The 18,967-nt window shown below is 47.0% G+C and overlaps 1 protein-coding gene across 3 annotated transcripts in view; it reads left to right on the plus strand.

The window, feature by feature from the left end:
• Window positions 1-18,967, plus strand: part of RNF144A (ring finger protein 144A) — a 113,265-nt gene that overhangs the window by 27,341 nt on the left and 66,957 nt on the right. Inside the window, exon 1 of one of the 3 annotated variants that reach the window (XM_084791860.1) lies at window positions 6,588-6,981. The exons of the other annotated variants lie outside the window; for them this stretch is intronic. Within the exon in view, the coding sequence (XP_084647986.1) occupies window positions 6,939-6,981 (43 nt within the window). The 5' untranslated portion in view covers window positions 6,588-6,938. Of the gene's footprint in view, window positions 1-6,587; window positions 6,982-18,967 lie in introns of those variants that run through there. 3 annotated transcript variants of the gene reach the window in all.

An 18,967-nucleotide genomic window follows, 5' to 3' on the forward strand; every position in this document is an offset into this window, starting at 1 on the left:
GTCACTCTTCTGAGGACAGTGGGACTGATAAATGATGTGTCACTGATGCTTTTCAAGTGACATTCCTGCTGCCCATCTCTCCCTTGGAACATGGTGTTGTGAGCCTTTATCTTCTTGTTAACATTGTAGGATCATTCTAGTGCTGGCTGCAAGGAACTTCCTGATGCAGAGAAGCAGACTCTCTCAGCTGTGGTGGTAGCCATCCAGGAGCAGACCAGAAAGCTTGTTAAGGCTGAGTGGAGTCCGCGTTCTGTCCAGCATCCGCCCACATCCACCTCCTAGGACATTTGTTTAGGAATCTGTCACAGATTCAAAAAAGTATGAAATGGCTTCATACTAATGAAAAGAAATTCAGGCTAAAGAGGCCAGAATACCAGAGAATGACAGGTTCCAGTGCCTCCAGATGCCCCCAGTACATACATCTGGAGTGGAAGCAGTGAGGGGATGTACAGATTTCAGCTTTTTCTTCTGATTTGCTTCTCACTTCCTTCAACTTGGAAAATGGCCTTTATTTTAAAGGGGGATGGAGAAGTCTGACTGAGAAAGTTTGGCAGGGCCTTGACACTCCCTCGGCTTGGGGAACAGCTGGAATTCAGAGAACCAGTCCGGTTATCCTAGCTCCCCGCTGCTGAGCATTGGGCTTCAGACGCTGCAGGTCCGAGGCAGCTGAGGACCTCCAGCCAGGCAGACAGGTCTCAGTGCCCTGCTTCCGTGGGCTCAGGGACATTGACCTGGAGACATTAGATCCTCACTATTTTTTGAGGCAGGGTCTATGTTCCAGCTGGCATGGCTAGCCAGTGGGCTCCTGGGTCTGCCTGTCTCTACTCCCTAACACTGGGGTTCCAGGCATACCATGCCCAGTTTTTTGTGGGTATTGGCATATTGAATTCAGCAGGTGCTTTCATGCCAAGTGCTCTTGCCCACTAAGGCGACTCTGCAGTCTTCTCGTGCTTCTGTTCGTCACTCGATTGCGGAGACTCTAAGAGACATAGCTGCAGACCCACACAGGCTAGTGATGGTACATTTGGACAAGTTTTTTTGAAGCTGTGAGCTTTATCCCAGGAGCAACATAAAGAGTAGAAGAAAACCCAGAAGGAGAGCCGAAGATATGTGCTGAACGAAGATCAATGTTTCCTTCCTCTGGTTTTAAAATGACAGTTGCTTGTGTTGTTCCCTCAAGGTCAACAGCAGAGTTTTCATAGACGCCCTGTTCACGTTTACACAAGTTCCATGCAGCCCTTCTCCCATATTTGCTGCATAAGTAACTTCCCCACTTTAGCTCCATTTACTATTGCTGCATTAAATATAAATGAGAAAGCCATTAGTGTCTTGGCCTTGTCATGTGCGTTAGAGTGGATAGCATAATTCAATCATCGCAACCTCATCTTAGCCCAGACTTTATGGGTTATAATAAATTGTGTGAGTTGTGCCTTATCATGTATTTCTCAGAGTTTTAGAACCTCCATCTCCTGCCTACATATTATACACATAGAATGAATATGAATATATATATATATATATATATATATATATATATATATATATATATATATAACAAAAAGGAAACATTTGGGCTCAAAATCTAGGTGGGGCTGCATCTGATAGAATACAGGTATAATTGATACTTTGAACACAATCTTTTCCCATTTCCATCATCGCAGCAATGATCAAAACAGCCAAATGGTCCTCACCAGCATATAATTAAAGAATTCTTGTAATCAGATTACATTCACATGGTCATTTCCTCCCCAGCTTCTTTCTAGGTATATGGACCTAAACAGTCTGTGTTTGAGAGACAAATCATGGATGCAATTGAGTTATTTAATGCCATTCCCATGTAGCTTTTTTACATGTTCTAGCTGCCTTTCTTTTGCTAGGACAAAACTTTGACCAACAACCACTTAGGGAGGAAAGAGTTTACTTCAGCTTGCAGGTCCCAGTCCATCACCGAGAGAAGTCAGGACAGGAACCCAGACAAGGCCTTGAAGTAGACACCATGCCACTCCTGGCTTTTTGTGTAGACTCTGGTATCTGAACTCAAGTCAGTGTTCTTCCCCGCGGAACCGTCTCCTCAGCTTGTGTTCTAACTTGGTCCTCTTGTTACCTAGAGCTGTAGTTATAACACAGCCATCCTCCTGTCGCAGACATGTGAGTTATTGCCAGTCTTGGCTATCACAAGCCTGCTACTGTTAATATTCTTGCATATCTTTCTCACCCGCAAGTACATTTTTTTTCCTTGATCAAAAATATCTACACAGGGCACCTTGTGCCAAAGAGAGGCGCACTAATGATCAGGTACAAGAGACCACCATAGTGATAGCCGAAAGCATGCTAAACTCTACCCTCTTGCCAGCAGAGGACTAGTCTCCTTTAACGCCGTGCTTTAACAACAACCCATCACTTAGCACTGTAGGGCTTGTTCATTTTTCCCCAGCTAATGGTGATGGAACCCTGACATGACAGCTCACACCTGCACGCTGCACCCTTCTCCGTGTTAATGCCTATTGTGTCCCACTGGTCTCCTTTATCCTTTAAGCTGTGTTTTCCCTCACTGACTTGAAAAGCCAGTCTTCATATGTTCTGAAGAGTATTGTTCATTTTGTGGGCTAAAAATAGCACCTCCCAGTTTGTGCCATTGATTTTCATTTTCTGTGAAGTGTCTTTTTGATGGCCACATATCCTTGACGCGGCATACAGAATCTTATCAATTTTGCCTGACAGTTAAGGCCATGTGCTTGAGATGCTCTATATTCCAAGGTCTTAAATCGATCCTTTTTGTTTTCTTTGGATAGTTTTGTAAATCACTGGACACTACATTGTGTGTGGGATATTGCAAACTGACATTATTTTTCTCCATGGGAGACAGATAGCGCCCAGGGTTCTATGGATCAGCACTCCTTTTTCCCCACAATCCTGATACATGCACACTCTCTTATGTGCTATGTATATTCATGTTTAGGGTTCTTATCTGATCAGATAAGTGTCACCTTATCTGATCACTTCCATGTCACTACTTCTTGTGGTATTACTTCAGCTCTTGAAGAAAGTTGCATAATCGGACCCCCACAAAATTACATTTTTTTTCTTGGCTATACTTGGACCTTTGAAGTTCTATAAAACTGTAGACCTAATTGATAAAGCACCCTAGCATCAGAAGCAAAAACAAAGCAGAACACACCCTGACCTGGACAGCTTTAATTGTCAGCCTTGATTAAGGAATTGCCTGGATCAGTTTGGCCTTGGGCAGGTCTGTGGAACCTGTAGTATTTAGGTAGGTAACCTAGGCTGCGTAAGAAAGGTCGAGGAGCAGGAAACCCCGAGCAATGTAGCAGCAAGCCAGCAAACATCCTGCCCTGACTTCCCTCAGTGACGGACTGTGACCCGGAAGTGTACGATGAAGCCCTTTCCTAAACTCCTGAGTTGCTCTGGTCATGGTGTTTTATCACAGCGACAGAAAGAAAACCAGAGCACAGCCTAAACAATAACAGTGACACAAAAAAACAAATCCCTCAAACCCTGTAGAAAAACTGACTGGACTGCACTAACTCTGCAGGTCCACAAGATAATACTGCCATTTTTCTCCTGTACTTTTTAATGGGCACCTTAGATCTTTATCGTATGCCTTCTTTATGGTTTTGTTTTCTCCAATCTTGTGCTTTCGTGTAGATGAGCCTTACCCATCTGTGCCTGCTAGTTTTTTAAAATGTATTTTATTAATTTATTCATATTACATCTAAATTGTTATCCCATCCCTTGTATCCTCCCATTCCTCCCTCTCTCCCATTTTCCCCTTACTCCCCTACCCTATGACTGTGACTGAGGGGGATTACCTCCTCCCCCTGTATATGCTCATAGGATATCAAGTCTCTTCTTGGTAGCCTGCTATCCTTCCTCTGAGTGCCACCAGGCCTCCCCATCCAGGGGTCGTGGTCAAATATGGGGCACCAGAGTTCATGTGAAAGTCAGACCCCACTCTCCACTCAACTGTGGAGAATGTCCTGTCCATTGGCTAGATCTGGGTAGGGGTTCGAAGTTTACTGCACGTATTGTTCTCTACTGGTGCCATACTTTGAGCAGGACCCCTGGGCCCAGATCTGCCCATCGTAATGTTCTTCTTGTAGGTTTCTAGAACCCTCTGGATCCTTCTATTTCCCCATTCTCCCATGGAAGCAGAAAGACTCACATGGTATATATTCACTTGTACCTGGACACTAGCACAAGGGATATGTCCCATGAAAGTGCCCGCTAGTTTTATGTCAACTGGACATAAGCTAGAGTCATTTGAGAAGAGGGGACCTCAACTGAGAAAGTGCCCCCACCAAATTGTCCTGTGGACAAGTCCGTGGTGCATTTTCTTGTTTGATGCTTGATGTAGGAGGTCTAAGCTCACTGTGCCTGGTGCCATATCCACCCAGGCAGTTGGTCCTGGGTGCTATAAGAGAGCAACCGGAGCAAACCAGTAAGCAGCACTGCTCCGTGTCTTCTGCATCAGCTCCTGCTTCCAGGTTCCCACCTTGAGTTCCTGCCCTGACTTCCCTGGGTGATGGAGTGTGACCTGAGTATCAGAAGCTGAAATGGACCCTCTCCTCCCCACGTTGCTTTTGATCATGGCTTTTTATCACAGCAGTGAAAACCCTGGCAAAGACACCCTCTCCTATGGAGTTTGTTCCCAGCGGCCTTACTTTGGGAATGGCAGCTTGTTAGAGTCTGCCAACCCATTCATTGACTTTTTCACTGATCCCACATGTAGTCACTTTATCAAATTTTTAGCATTCTTTAAAATTTGTCTAAAAGTTCCCCTACATATAAAAGTCAGTTGTGAATAATGAAAAACAGCTTAAGACTCTTCATTCTTCTGTTTATAGTAGAGGGATTTTTGTCTGTAGTTCAGAAAGCCATGGAAGGTGTTCTTTCCTTGTGCCTGACTTCAATTAGGGGTATTTGTTGTCACTTTTTTTTTTTCATCTGTATTCAGTGTATTAGGCTAAGGAAATCCCGCCTCCTCTTTTGGTTTGTTTTTCAGAACTCTGTCTTCTGTTCTTATTACAGATGCATGTTGAGGTTTCTCTCCATGTGTTGGGATCAGATCCATTTCCCACCATGTTTTTTTCCCTGTGTTACATGACACGTTGCTTATGGCAATGTCAGATTCTCTTGCTGTCCTTGGAGAAACATGTTTAAACACATGTCTCCCACACATCTGGATTCCATTTGCTAATATTTTGTTTTACATTTTTCTTCCTTTACTCATGAGAAAGTTTGGCCTATGCTTTTTCCTTTCTGTGATTGCTTTTTATCTGATTTAAGAGAAATGTGGCTTTCTTAACTCTCAGTTAGTCTTCCCCCTCCCCCCATTTCCTCAGAAGAGTCTTCTCACATGATGTGAATTACCTGCTCTTGGCAGTTTAGTTGTGTTTGGTTATAAATGAAGCCTAGTGACCCAACGTGGGAAGGCACCGCACTGAGTGGCGAATGGGTGCTGGAAACGCAATACTGTCCTCTTCCAGATCAGCAAGGCCTCTTGACCTCTGAGCCAGCGCTCTAGATCCATGGTGCTTCATTTGAAGTTCTCTTTGTGTCCAGACATTTTGTCTTTGTATCCCCAGAGGGAAACTGACATCTCAGCTTCGTCTTTGTTGCTGCAGAATGTTCAAGAAGTCCCATGGCTTAAAGCTGACTTCATTGTGTAGAGCGTTTAGGAAAGTGGGAACCCTTCTCTGCTAGGAGGTGTCTCACAAGCATTGAGTACAGCCTGTGAAAAATGCCTGACTACTAGCCAAGGTGGAAGAAGTATTTTTGATCAATTTGAGCTCGATAAACAGTTCAGATTTCACTCTCATGAAGGGAGCCTCTGCCTATGTCATAACACACAGGAAGAAGGAGCACAGTGATGCTAAGATTAGTGACCATCTCAGCATCTATTTCAAAGCACTGCTAGGTAGAGGCGCTCAGAGAACAACTCTGCTAGGCTCCTGTCTGCAAGCGTAGCAGAGTATCTTTAATAGTGCTAGGGGTTGGCTCTCTCCCATGGCGTGGGTCTTGGGTTGGGCCAGGCATTGCTTGGACATTGCCTCAATCTCTGCTCTATCTTTATTCCTGCATGGGGGGGGGTGTCTTGTGAAAAAGTGGTCAAGGAGGAGGATAAAAGGACCTAGAGGTGACATGTGCTACACAAGAAGACCAATAGAGCCAACTAACTAGGCCCAGAGGGACTTGAGGAGACTGAAGCACCAACCAAGGACCACGTGCAGAATGGACCAAGGCCCCCTACACAGATATAGCCAATGGGCAGCTCAGGCTCAGTGTGGGTCCTCTAGTAAGGGGAGCAGGGATTGTCTTTGACGTGGACTCTGTTGCCTGCTTTTTGATCACTTCTCCCTGGCAGGACTGCCTTGCCAGGCCACAGGGGAAGAGAACACACTCAATCCTGATGCAACTTGGTGATCTGGGATGGGTGGGTATGTGGGGGCTCCCCTTTTTTGAGGAATAGGGGAAGGGGGTGGGGGGAAGAGAGGGGACGATAAGACTGGGAGGAGAGAAGGGAGGAGGATACAACTGGACTTTAAAGTGAATAAATTAATTAATAACAATAAAGAAGATTAGTAACCATTTGGCCAGGGAAACGACTTAGCCTGTAAGAGCCTGCCATGTAGGTCTGAGTTTGATGCCCTGGAATCTATGTTAAATAAAATCCTAGAGTGCCTTGTAATCCCAGGATTGGAGGGACAGAAATAGGGCTTACTTTAAATCTAATCTAGCACAATTGGCAAGCTCTGGCTTCAGTGAGAGACCCTGCCACACACACTAAATGGGAGACCCTGCCTCAAACTCTACATGGGAGACCCTGCCTCAAATGCTAAGTGAGAGACCCTGCCTCAAACACTACATGGGAGACCCTGTCTCAAACACTACATGGGAGACTTTGCCTCAAACACTACATGGGAGACCCTGCCTCAAGCAATAAGGTGCAGAGTGATGAAGGTACGTGATGTTCAAATGCACTCCCCACACCCACACACATGTTCCATTTTTGCCCCCAGTGACTTAAATATAGGCACACATCAAGGCTCCACTGCCAGGAACATTTACAAGGTGTTTGTGGCGTGGAGCCAGGTCCGTTTTCTTCTGCATGTCTTACTGTGAGCTAACATGTGTCTAAATGTGGAACTACAGAGAGTTCAGCTCAGAGTAAACAGCAGAGATCATTCTGCGCAGGGGTTTCCAGACATCATTTTGGGCATGGCAGTGCGGTGATCCTTTCTTAAACCTTGTCTTAAAGAAAACCAGGCCTTAAAACTAAGTTAAAACAGCGTTCTTCCCAGACCCAGTTTTTCAACAAACCCCTGTGACCTCTGTTCATCATGGCATCCCAGCAGATGCTCCCAAGACTATTTCAGAATATCTACAAAACCCACAAGGACTTGATTTACTCTTGATCCCATGTCAGCACAGGAAGTACTAGGCACCGGAAACTTCAGAGAGCTGACCAGCGGCTGGACCAGCAGATGTCCAAAGCCCCTTCCAGACCTCCTAGTGCCCAGAGTGCCTTTCCACAACCAGGAACAGTAGCTCCTTCATACAATTAGGAAATAGTTGGTACATTTTCACTTTTATTACTTCTCTCCCCCCCCCCCCACAAAGATCTATTTGTTTTTGGAGATTTTTATATATAACGTTTTACCTCTGTGTATGTATGTGCATTGTGTACATGCCTGATGCCCACTGAGGTCAGAAGACAGTGTCAGATTTTTGGGGGGGACTGGAATGACAGCCACCTTTTGGGTACTAAGAACCGAACCTCGTCCTGGAAGAGCAGCCAGTGCTGTTAGCTCCTTCCTGCTTCCTTTAAGTCAGCCTGCTGTCAAGACATTTTGCTTGAATGGCCTGCCCATATTGTAGCCTGGCTAATCACCACAGTCCCAGCTCTGAGTTTGTGCACGGCCTCTGGCATGTCCGTGTCCTAGACTTGGGAAGCCAGCCTGGTGTCCGGCAATGGCCATGGGGACAAAAGTCCCTGCTGTCTGGGCTGCCTTTGTTTGCTGATCGATGCTGGGCTTCTCCCTGTTGTCACAGAGGAGTTGGTTCTTCCCAAGCAGACAGACCACATGCTATTTCTGGGCTGTAAATTTCCAAAGCTGTTTCCCCGTCCACCTCTTCAACCACATGCTGGAAAGAGACGTGTGTTTCCAGCTATAATCGGCACACTTAAATACTGGTTAAATTCAGAGGGAATGAAAAAATCCGTACATCTCTGACCCTGAACGAAGCTATAAAAATCTGACATGGCCAAAGGCCCTCTGGGGCCTTTCAAAATAAGGCTATCCTTTTTAACCTTCCAAGAGCTTATTGGGGGGTTCCAGAATAGCACAGACCACATTTAAGGGGTTGTCTGATTCATAGGGGACTGTGTCTGACCACTGTGGAGTCAAGGACTCTCACTGGCAAATTCTTTTCTTATTTCTGCTTTTTCCAGAGATGAGGTACTTGGTAGAAAGATCATTTTGTTTGCTTGTAAACTTCTGAGGACAGTCCCCAGCCTTGCGGTCCTTGGTATCCAGTGCTGGGTCTGTACCCAAAAGAGGTGTGACACAGAGGGCTCATGAGTCAGAGGTACCCCGAGAAAGACCCTACAACTCTCTGCCTTACTAGTCTCATTCGTTGATGGATGTATTTTTGTATTACAGACTAGAGGTTATGATATGCTTGCCATGGCAGCTGTGAGAAGCATCCTGGCCACAGGCTACAACACTGAGATACCTCAGGCCGTGGATGCTCCTGTGGGAGTGTGATTTGCCGTTGAGTCTTAACCCTGAGAGTCTCTTAAACCCAGATTTCTTCTGTTTCACAAGGTCCCTGGGTCTGTCTGATGCTCTTTCTGTTACAGTTGTCTCTACAAGGCTGCTCGGCTTCCAGCTGAGAATGACTGTCTGCGCTTCGGAAGACATGCAGGCATAGAGGACTCCCCTCACACATGATCTGAGAGCCTTGCAGAAACTTCCCACATAATGGGGATAACACAAGCAATAGTCTCATCATTTCTGAATCTGCCCAGCTTCCTTCTCCCTTCTTGTTAAAACTTATTTTTTTATATGGCCAGAGAGATTGCTCAGTGGTTAGTTGAGAGCCCGCTCTGCTCTTGCTGATGACCTAGCTTCAGTTCTCAGCACTGACATAACAACATAACAATCTCTAATTCTAGTTCCCGGGGATCAAATGGTCTCTTCTGGCCCTTGTGGGCACCAGGCACATGGTATGTATACATACATGCAGAAGGAGCACTCTTACACTTAATGCCTTGAAATTACTCATTGTTGTTACTGGTGGTGGTGGTATATGTGTGTTTGTGTGCGTGTGTGTGATTGTGTAGGACAGAGACAACCTTGTAGAGTTGGTTCTTTCCTCACACTTTGACATGAGTACCTGGCATCAGACTTGGCAGCAGGAGCCTTTACCCTTGAGCCCTCTCACTGTCCCCACAGACTTATTCTTAGATGTCAAACATCGTGAGATACCTGCGGGTGAAAATCTCCCATCATTGGCACCTAGGACCGTGTGGACTAAGTCGGGTCCATGAAGCAACTCCTAAGGATGCTAACTGCAGCCTCCACTCCTCTACCTTACCAAACACATCTACAGTGTCTTCCAGAGACGTCAGACCACCCTTCAGTACACAGGACGCTGCTGTATCTCAGATGTGCCCTCTCTTTGCCCAGGTGTCTGTGGGAAGTGTGGGAGTGGCTCTTTAGAACAGTGTCACGGACAGGATGCTTACCGGGCAAGCTGTTCATCTAATGTCATATTGGCATTGACGGAGTTGGGACCCAAGAACCATGCTGCCCAGAGAGATGTGCACCCGGTGTTGTCCATCCTGATCTCATTTCTAAGCAGCTTTGCGTAGTTTACCCAGAGCCGCCCATAAATGGTCTTCCTGCATCTGGCTGGTAGAGCAATCTCTTGGAGCATTTGGACTTAGTGATGCCATAGGTCTCATCGTGCCCTGGCAACTAGGAGAACACCTAAAGGCGCACCCCCAAAGGCCACTTTTTTTTTTTTTGCAGATGCTGCTATTTTAAGTAAAAGAAATGTCTTCAGTCCCTCCCACCCCCTTTCCAATCTTAGAACCATGGATTGCCTTGTAGGCTCTGCAGGCTACCACGCGCTCCCCTCCCACCACCCGGTCCCAATCTGTCTGTTTTCGCCAGCTCCATGTCACATTCTCAGCTTCTCTTCTGGAGTTACAGCTGAGGCTTCTAAACTTGGACGTCTCCAGACTAGGGTGAGGGAGTCAGGATGGGATTCCAGGACTACGCGTGGATTGCTGGAGGGCTTCTGTCACCATGTCTCTGAAGGTGACAGATGGGAGCCCAAGCTGTCCTCTCCGGCCACAGCGTAGTCAGCACACATGGTCTCGCCCCTCAGTGGTTGGGACTACTCTGCTTGGCCTCAGAAGGCTCTTTCAACACCACTGGGCTGGTGTCCCTTGGCAGACGCTGGTGGAGTGCTGAAAAAAAAAAAAAGAATGTCAAGATCCATCTAATCCAGTTAACTGCTAAGACAGGGGCAGGATGCCACCACAAACCAGACAAGCCTTTCTCACGGACTCACTGTCTCTGCTTTTTGGTATTCACTCAGTCTGGTAAGCAAATGGCAAATGCTGCATATCCAGTAAAACAGTGTACTCAAATGGAAGCTTCAGATCCAGGCATAGAGATCTCCAACCCTGTCAGTGTTTACTTTGTCAGCCCACGGATATTGAACTCCCTAGGGCTGTGCTTCTCAGCCTTCCCAACGCTGCGACCCTTTAATTCAGTTCTTCATGTCATGGTGACCCCAGCCACAAAATTATCTTTGTTGCTACTGCATAACTAATTTCTCTACTGCTATAAATTGTAATGTAAATTCCTGTGTTTTCCGATAGTCCTAGGCAACCCCTGTGAAGTGGTCAGTTGTCTTCCAAAGGGGTCACACTGCACAGGCTGGGAGCTGAACTGCCCTGGGGAGTTCTTGGCCCTGGGCTGTGTGTCCCACCTCAGTCTCTTACGTGGAGGAGCTTTTCTGCATCACAGTGGTAGGCTGCTGGAACTTAAGTATGTTTTTGTTTTTGTTTTGGTGTACAAAGTCACAGCTTTCCGTCCACTCTTCTGGGAAAGTCCATGTGACCATGAGCAAGTTCCTAGGGCATCCCTGATGTCCTCTGGTTCTCAGTGCTGCAGTTATCTAGGTGGATATTTCGGGGCCTTGATCTAGAGTAGACATGGCTTGTTCTCTCTGTTTGGCTGTAGCACATGGACAGTACAGGGACCCTTTCACCTACCCATGGCTCATGGTAAGTAGACTCCCTGTGCTTAGAAGAGTTCAGGTGTGCAGTAGCTGCGGATAGTCAGTGTTTCAGACCCTATTGCATCTCAACAGAATAGGCAGGTATTTACTTTGAGTTTTCCTGATAGACCCCCAGTGTTTACACTTTCTTTTTCCTATAGGATTTGTGTGTGTGTGTGTGTGTGTGTGTGCTCTAACAGGGGTATCTGACACACACATTTTCTAGCCTCATCTTCACAACAGCCATCTTTCTCTTAATTGTAGGGATCTCTGTCATTTGGCAGAAGAGCCACCTTGCTGTGATGTACTGGTCTAGCTTAAGCTCCGGTCAGCTTGGGCTCATTTGACCCCACATTGAACCCTCTCTTGCCTGCTTTCTTGGATGGCCCTGACATCCTCCAGTAGTTGGCTTTTCTCTTGCTCTGTCCCTTTTCCCTGGGCTAATTCAATGCAGGATTTACCCCTGAATTTACTGCCTGCTTTGCAAAAGGCACATGCTATTACTGAAGGGCAGGGGTTTCTTCAGCAACTTGGAAGGGAGGGATGAGGAAGAAGGCCAAGGCAGGACATGAGTTTGGTGGCTCCTGTGAGTGTGCCATGAGTGATGTCCTGGGAAGAGAGCAAAGACAGGAGCAGCCATCTGTGAAGCCCCTGGACGTAGCGCTGGGACTGCATTCCGTCAAGCAACAGCTCTAGAAACACACTTTGGAGGCTCCTATGCTCGGGATGTGATCGAGGTCATTGCATAGAGCGTTTCTGTCTGATCCTTGTTACTACCCTTGAAGCAGAGAGCATCTTGCTGACACATCGTCGGGAGTGCATGCTCGCCATAAGGGCTGAGGCAGGCCACGTGGCGCCTCAGAAGTATCTCAGCAGATCTGCACCTCTAAGCAGGTCTGATCGTGGGAATCCTTAGAACTTTGTAATCTGCTCTTCTAGCACAATCCCTGTGGGTGGTGAGGAAATGGGAGAGGAAGGAGAGGGGGGTGAGATGGACAAGGGGAGAACAGGGATCTCTTCACATTTGTGGAGCGTTAGGAAACCAAGGACCATGGCTTGCTTTGAAGTATATTCAGGTGGAGCATTGATGAAAACAAACAAACGAATGAACAACAGGTGAAGTCCCCAAGTCCTGTGGGCTCCCCAGAATTTACCTAGCACTCAGAGGTATCTAATCTCAGGGTACTGCATGGACTTGCCCTGCCCTCATAGAAATCATTCTTCTTGGTGTTGCTACCTCCGACTCTTGCCTTCTTAGGGCCCTCTCAAGTCCTCATGCTCTGAGATCCTAAGAAATAGTTTTCCTTGGAGACGTGCAGCCTGGCCCCCCTGAGGAAGTGTGTGCTGCAGCTGTGGGGGCTTTGGAAAAGCCAATGGCAGTACAGGAGGAGGAAGAGTAAACGCCACCTTGATTTTTGCTCAGAGATTGTTTTAAGTCCTCTTGTGTCCTCTCCCCTGGAGAAGCCTCAGTGCCTTTGCAGTGGAATCTGTGCAGCTGAGCCAAACCCTCTGAGGTCTCCAGAGCCACTCAAAATTGACCTTTCAGTCTTAATTTCTGAAATTCAGCCTTACTGAGGTTTGTTGCTGGCACTTTGGTGGGAACCTTCTTTGTTCCCTGGGCAACCTTAACTAGGAACATCCTGTGGGCTGCAAGTGCAGCAAGAAAAATGAAGACCCAACATGCAAAACTTTTTTTTTTTGAGACAGGGTCTCCTGTAGTCCAGCCTGGCCTTGCCCCACTGTGTTACAACTTTGAACCCTGATCCTTCAGCCTAAACTTCCTGAGTGCTGGGTATAGAGCAGTGCTCTGCTAGGCCTGAGTTTATATGGTGTTCTGGGGACTGAGCTCATGATTGCATGCATATTCTACTAACCAAGCTCTCTTTCCAGCCCTATGGGCTCCCATGTTAACCAAAGGAGAAAGCCAATGTTTAAAAAACTTGGCGGAAGTTAGAAAGGTCACTACTCACTCTATGCCTGGTTGGGCATTTATGTCATCCTACCAGCCCTTAGTCTCCTCACCTAAAAGGAAGAGGTCGTGCCACTGAACCTCCACCCAGCCCTTCCATTCCTGAATGGTCCCTGGCTAAAATGGGTCCCAGTGGAGAACTCTTGCCCTGTGATGACTAATTTTGCATGTCAACTTGATGTACCTCAACTGGGAACCTCAAGTATGAATGTCTCCATCAGGTTGGCTTATGGGCATGTTAGGGGAATTTCTTGATTGCTAACGATGTAAGAGGGCCCAGCCCACTGTGGGCAGTGCTGTTCCTAAGCTGGTGGGCCTGGCCTGTATAAGAAAGGTAGCTAAATGAGAGCCTGGAACAAACTAGTAAGCAGCATTCTTCTGTGGTTTTTTTTGTTTTTCCTTCAAGCTTCTGTCTCAAGTTCCCAATCTGAACTATAATCTATAAGATGAAATGAAACCTTTCCTCTCCAAGTTGCTTTTGCTCATAACGTTCATTACAACAGCAGAAAGCAAATGAGAATGTGCCTCTTCTCAAAGATAAGAGTGAGCTCTTTATATGTGGAGATGTGCTCCCCGCCCCCACCCCATGCCCTTTTTCCCAAATGGCCTGTTTACTTCCTTCATCTCAAAGGGAGAACTGAAGCACTTAGTGGTCTGCTTGTGACTTTGAAACTGGTGGTGAAGTCACTGGTTGGTGTGATGCCAACTTAAATTGTATGGGGGCACATGTATCTGTGGCCACGTGTTCATGTGCGTGTACCGGAGAGCTTTGCTTACTGTTTAAAGTAAGGTCGGATCGCTTGGCTGTCTCCCGGCGTGTGGATTTATGGTTTGTCTTCTGTGTGCCTTTTCTGGTAATTTCTTTTGAAAACAGCATGTGATGCTTTTGCAACTGAGAAGGAAATAACAAATGCTTTCTTTCCCTGAGGTTGACATTAGACCAGCCAACAGTTTCTCATCGCCTTCTCTTGCATCATAGGGAGACCTGTTGCTTCACAGATATTTGGTTTCTGTACAGTTTGTGTTTTCCTTTTTTTTTTTCTTTTTTCTTTTGGCTTCCATTATCCCCAGATGTAAATGGTGATAAAGGTCACAGGCAGTCCTGATGTGGCCAGGAAAGTCCAAACTTGTCTGAGGGCAGAGGCCATGGGCTCTGAGTTTGAATCCCCATGGAACTTAGACCGTTTGGGGCTGTGGCATCATCAGACCCTTGCTGAGTACCTGCTGTCCCTTGGACGAATGAGGGGATCTCTTGGGATCCAGAGAGATGAAGTTTAGAGCCACCCTTTGGGTACTTGAACGCGTTTGGAGAGACTAGAAAGGTGCAATAAGGATGTAATCCATGGCTTTTGTTTGCAGCTGAGGCATTGAGAGTTAGTTTCCCCGGGAACAGGGCTTGGTATGTTCCGCCACTGTGGGGCTTTCTGCTTCTTCTCTCCTGGAGAAACCTTTTGCATTAATATAATGAAGCTTTCCTGTGGCTTGAAGGCCACCATAAGTAGCATGCTTGAGTGACACCATCCTAATGAGGTTACTTGGCATCCTCTGTCCCATCTCCTGGGAATCATTAGGCAGTGTGGGAAATGATGGAAATGTAGAATTTTTCACTGTGTCTGGTCTCAGCTGGAAGTATCACTACATAGCTAGGTGTAACCTTAAAATCCATGCTGATGACTCCTTGGTGCGGGGGTTATAGGCATGTATGCTATATACCATTATTAGTTGTATACATGCTGGGGATTGAACCTAGAGCTTAGTACATTCTGGGGAAAATAGTCTCCTCACTTGAGCTACATCCTGAGATCTCTGAAATTTATCAGCACTGTTTACAAAATATACCTAAAAATTGTGTGTAAACTATCGAGCTTATTTCCTTATCTGAAAGCGTAGTGCACTGCAGTGTGTCCCTGGTTAACTAAGGTAACAGGTGACAGGTGACATGCATAACCTTTGCTGTGCAGCCAGGAAGATGTTAGTTCTTTGCCCTCCTGTTTCGCTTGACTACATAGGCACGTGTGCGCCTTCAGGCTGTCGCTCCGAGGTCTCGGGATATAGGCACAAGGCTGGCTCTGGACTTCATTTGGGGAAGGTGAGCCAGCTATAACTTGAAGGCCTTGTGATCCCTCGGAGCATCGTGTCTTGTTGAGCCTTGGCGAGCCTTTGGATGTGTTGGTCACTGCGCAGGGTAAAGCGACAGTAATGGTGATTTTAAAATACACATGGAGGCTGAGGAGGTGACTTGGTGGAGAAGGTGCTTGCCACACAAACTCAAGGACTGCAGTTCATATCCCAGAAATGTGGAAAAGCCGTTCAGGTATGGTGGTGGTCTGTAATCCCGGCATTCTGGAGGCAGAGACAGGGAATACCTGGGGCAAGCTGGGCAAGTAAGAAGGCCATCAGAGAGTTACACCAGCTTTCTTCCTGCATCTGAGATATTTGAGGATGCCTTTTCTGTACTGGCCTTTCAGAGAAAAACTTGACTTCTCTACTTGGGAGTAAGAGAAAGTGGTGGTCTAAGAAGGTTGTGTGTTTATAAGGTTTGATTGAATACCAGTGGTCAAATGGCAACCACCAGTGTGTGCAAAGAAGCCACTGTAAAATAACAGTGTTTTCAATGTGAGCTACTAGAACTCACTGTCTTTCCACGACAGCCCCAACTCTAGTGTTTCTGAAATACAGTGTGAGATGTGTGATGCACAGTTTCTGAGGGACTTCAAGGCTTGACTGTGTCACTTGGATTATCACTGTACAACGGGTTGTGCATTGAGGTGGTAGGAAATGGATGGCGGGACAGGTGCACAGGATGCCTCTGAGGTGACTACTAGGAATGTGGGCACAACATCTGGCCCAATGAAACATCCAATGAAAGTCTAGTTTATCCAACAAATTACTGCAATCCGCCTGTCTTGGTTACTGTTTGATTGCTGTGATGAAATGCCATAACCAACACAGCATATTAAAGAAAGCATGTAGCCAGAGGGCTGCTTACAGTTTGAGAGGGTTAGTCCATTATCATCATGGCAGGGAGCAAGGTGTAATTAGGCAGGCAGGCAGTCAGGCAGGCAGACAGACAGGCAGACAGGCAGGCAGACATGGAGGCAGGCAGACAGGCAGGCAATCAGGCAGACAGGCAGGGAGGCAGGCAGACAGGCAGGGAGGCAGGCAGGCAAGGCAGGCAGGGAGGCAGGAGGCAGGCAGGCAGGCAGACAGGCATGGCGGCAGGCAGGCAGAGAGGGAAGGAGGCAGGCAGGGAGGGAGGGAGGGAGAGAGGGAGAGAGGGAGGGAAACAGGCAGGCAGGCAGACAGGCAGGCAGGCAAGGAGGCAGGCAGGCAGGGAGGGAGGGAGGGAGGCAGGCAGGCAGACAGGCAGGCAGGCAGACATGGTGCTAGAGAAGTAAATGAAGAGTTTACATCCTGAACCATAGGCAGGAGACAGAAAGATTGGGCCTGGTAAAGGCTTTGGAAACCTCACCTCTCTCCCAACAAGACCACATCTCCTCCAAAGGCCGCACCCACTAATCCTTTCCAAACAGTTTCACTAGCTGGAGACCAAGCATTGGAGCCTAAGAACCTATGGGTGTCATTCTCAATCTAACCACGACACCATCATTGAGAATGTTGTCTGAAACTCATTTCCTCACCCAGACACAGAGCTCCTGTCATGATACTTTCTGCTGCTGTGATAAAATAACCAGACCAAAACAACTCAAGGGAGAATGCGATTGTTGTAGATCAGAGTTCCAGGGCAGTAGAGAAAGAGTGGTCTTTTTTTATCAGTAGTCAGAAAACAGAAAGAGAGAGAACAGATGTGGAGTTGGCTATAAATCCCCACTAGACTACTTCTTACAACAAAGCTACAACTCCTTGAAGTCCCACAGCCAACCCAAACAGCGCTGCCAACTGAAGACTACGGGTTCAAGCCCGTAAGCCTGTGGGGGGGGGGGGGACACTGCACATTCAAATCATGACAGCTCCTTTGTCACCTTTCTCAGGAGACTTTCCTGAGGCTCCCTGCATCACCCAGTGTAGGAAGAAGAAGTGAAGGGGTAGCTCCATGTGACCTGTGGGGATGCCAGTGCACCTCTCGTGCCTACCCTCACTCTCAGTTTTTGATAGTTCACTGTGGGGACCAACGTTTGCTTACATGAGAAGTGTCTCTGGGGAGCCTGTATTGTGGCTGGATGGCAGCAAGCTCAATAGCCCTGGCTCCAACCTAGAGCATCCCTCAACTGATGGATGGTGAAGTGTGCCAGTTTCTTGCCACCTTAAAGGGGTGATTGTGGGGCAGAGTGTGAGTTGGGGGATGGTGTCTCAGGCTCCCCTGGGATTAAACATCCTATAGCCACACTGGTCCCTGAGAAGATCACCCCTTCACTGGCTGGCTTTCCTTGTGGACTTCACTTCTTCCTGTGGACTCTGCAGCTGGGTTCTGTGAGAAACACTTTCAAATATCATCAGCCTATACTTGAACCATTGTGGACTTTGGGAGAAGGCCAACTCAGAGCCCTCTGTAGATTTCTTTGTTCTTAAGTGCCAAGTGAGTATGCCCAAGGGTTTTCTGGGCACATGATTAAAGAACTAAATGGTTAAGGAACGTGGGTGTCCCTTTAAACTCAAACCACTAAACTTGCTTGGTAGGGGGTTAGACTCCTATTCTCATTTCAAGGAACACAGAGGTCTTCCAGAAATGGGTCTGTGTGTTCTGTAAATCATCCATACCCCTAGGGTAGAGGAAAATGGTTGCCTCTTCAAAGATGCTTCTTTCTGGGATGCTTCTGGGACCCTTTTAAACTTCACACTCCTGTACTATGGCTGACCCTCCCAGTGGTATTGTTGCCATGGCTGGAGGAAAATAAGATTATACATGAAGACAGAATGTCACTTCCCAAGGTGATGTTGTCTAAGGAAGGTCAAGGCCATAGCTCTCCCCAGCTCATAGCTGTCCTGTCTGGACAATCGTTCCCTTTCCTCTATGGACCACCCTTGAGAAGGTTAGGTGAGGCCTGTTCTAGAACCTTTTGGTTTTCTTTAATTGCAGTAGAAGTCCTAAAAGAGAGCACTGTGTGAGATGATTTAAGAGTCGGAATAGAGGGAGTCCTTTTGGGGTGTTGTTGGGTGCAAGAGAGGCCAATTAACACACAGGGCTCAGCAAATGGATCAGCACAAACCGCAGCATGGGCTCCTGACTGGTGTAGCCAGCTTTGCCAATTATTCCTGGCTTCCCAGCTGGGGCAAGCCGGTGATTTATTCTGGAAACACGGAAGAGACTCCTGGAATTGAATGAGCTCTTGTGGCTGTGGCAGTAGTGAGGCCGAGCCTGTGAGACAGATGCCTGGCACTGAACACTGAGCGTTAGTATCCTGCTAGAGGAGGTGAGTCTGCCGTGAGCACAGGAACCCAACACACTAGACAAAACATTTATTTTCTCTCATTCTATAAAATAGCAGCTGAGATTATCTGTATATCGTCTGTCTGTCTGTCTGTCTGTCTATCTATCTATCGATCGATTGATCTATCTGCCTATCTTTACAAATTAACTTATACCACAATGAATTCAGGCATACTCAATGATTGTTGCCTCAAAGCAGAACACCCCATTGCTACCCTAGGAGATGCTTATCCTCAACGATGAAGCCCCTGGTGTGATGGTGATGAGACGGGAGTGGGGATCACCATGAT

The sequence above is a fragment of the Acomys minous genome (genome assembly GCF_964271855.1).
Source record: "Acomys minous genome assembly, chromosome: 8".
NCBI classification, from domain to species: domain Eukaryota; kingdom Metazoa; phylum Chordata; class Mammalia; order Rodentia; family Muridae; genus Acomys; species Acomys minous.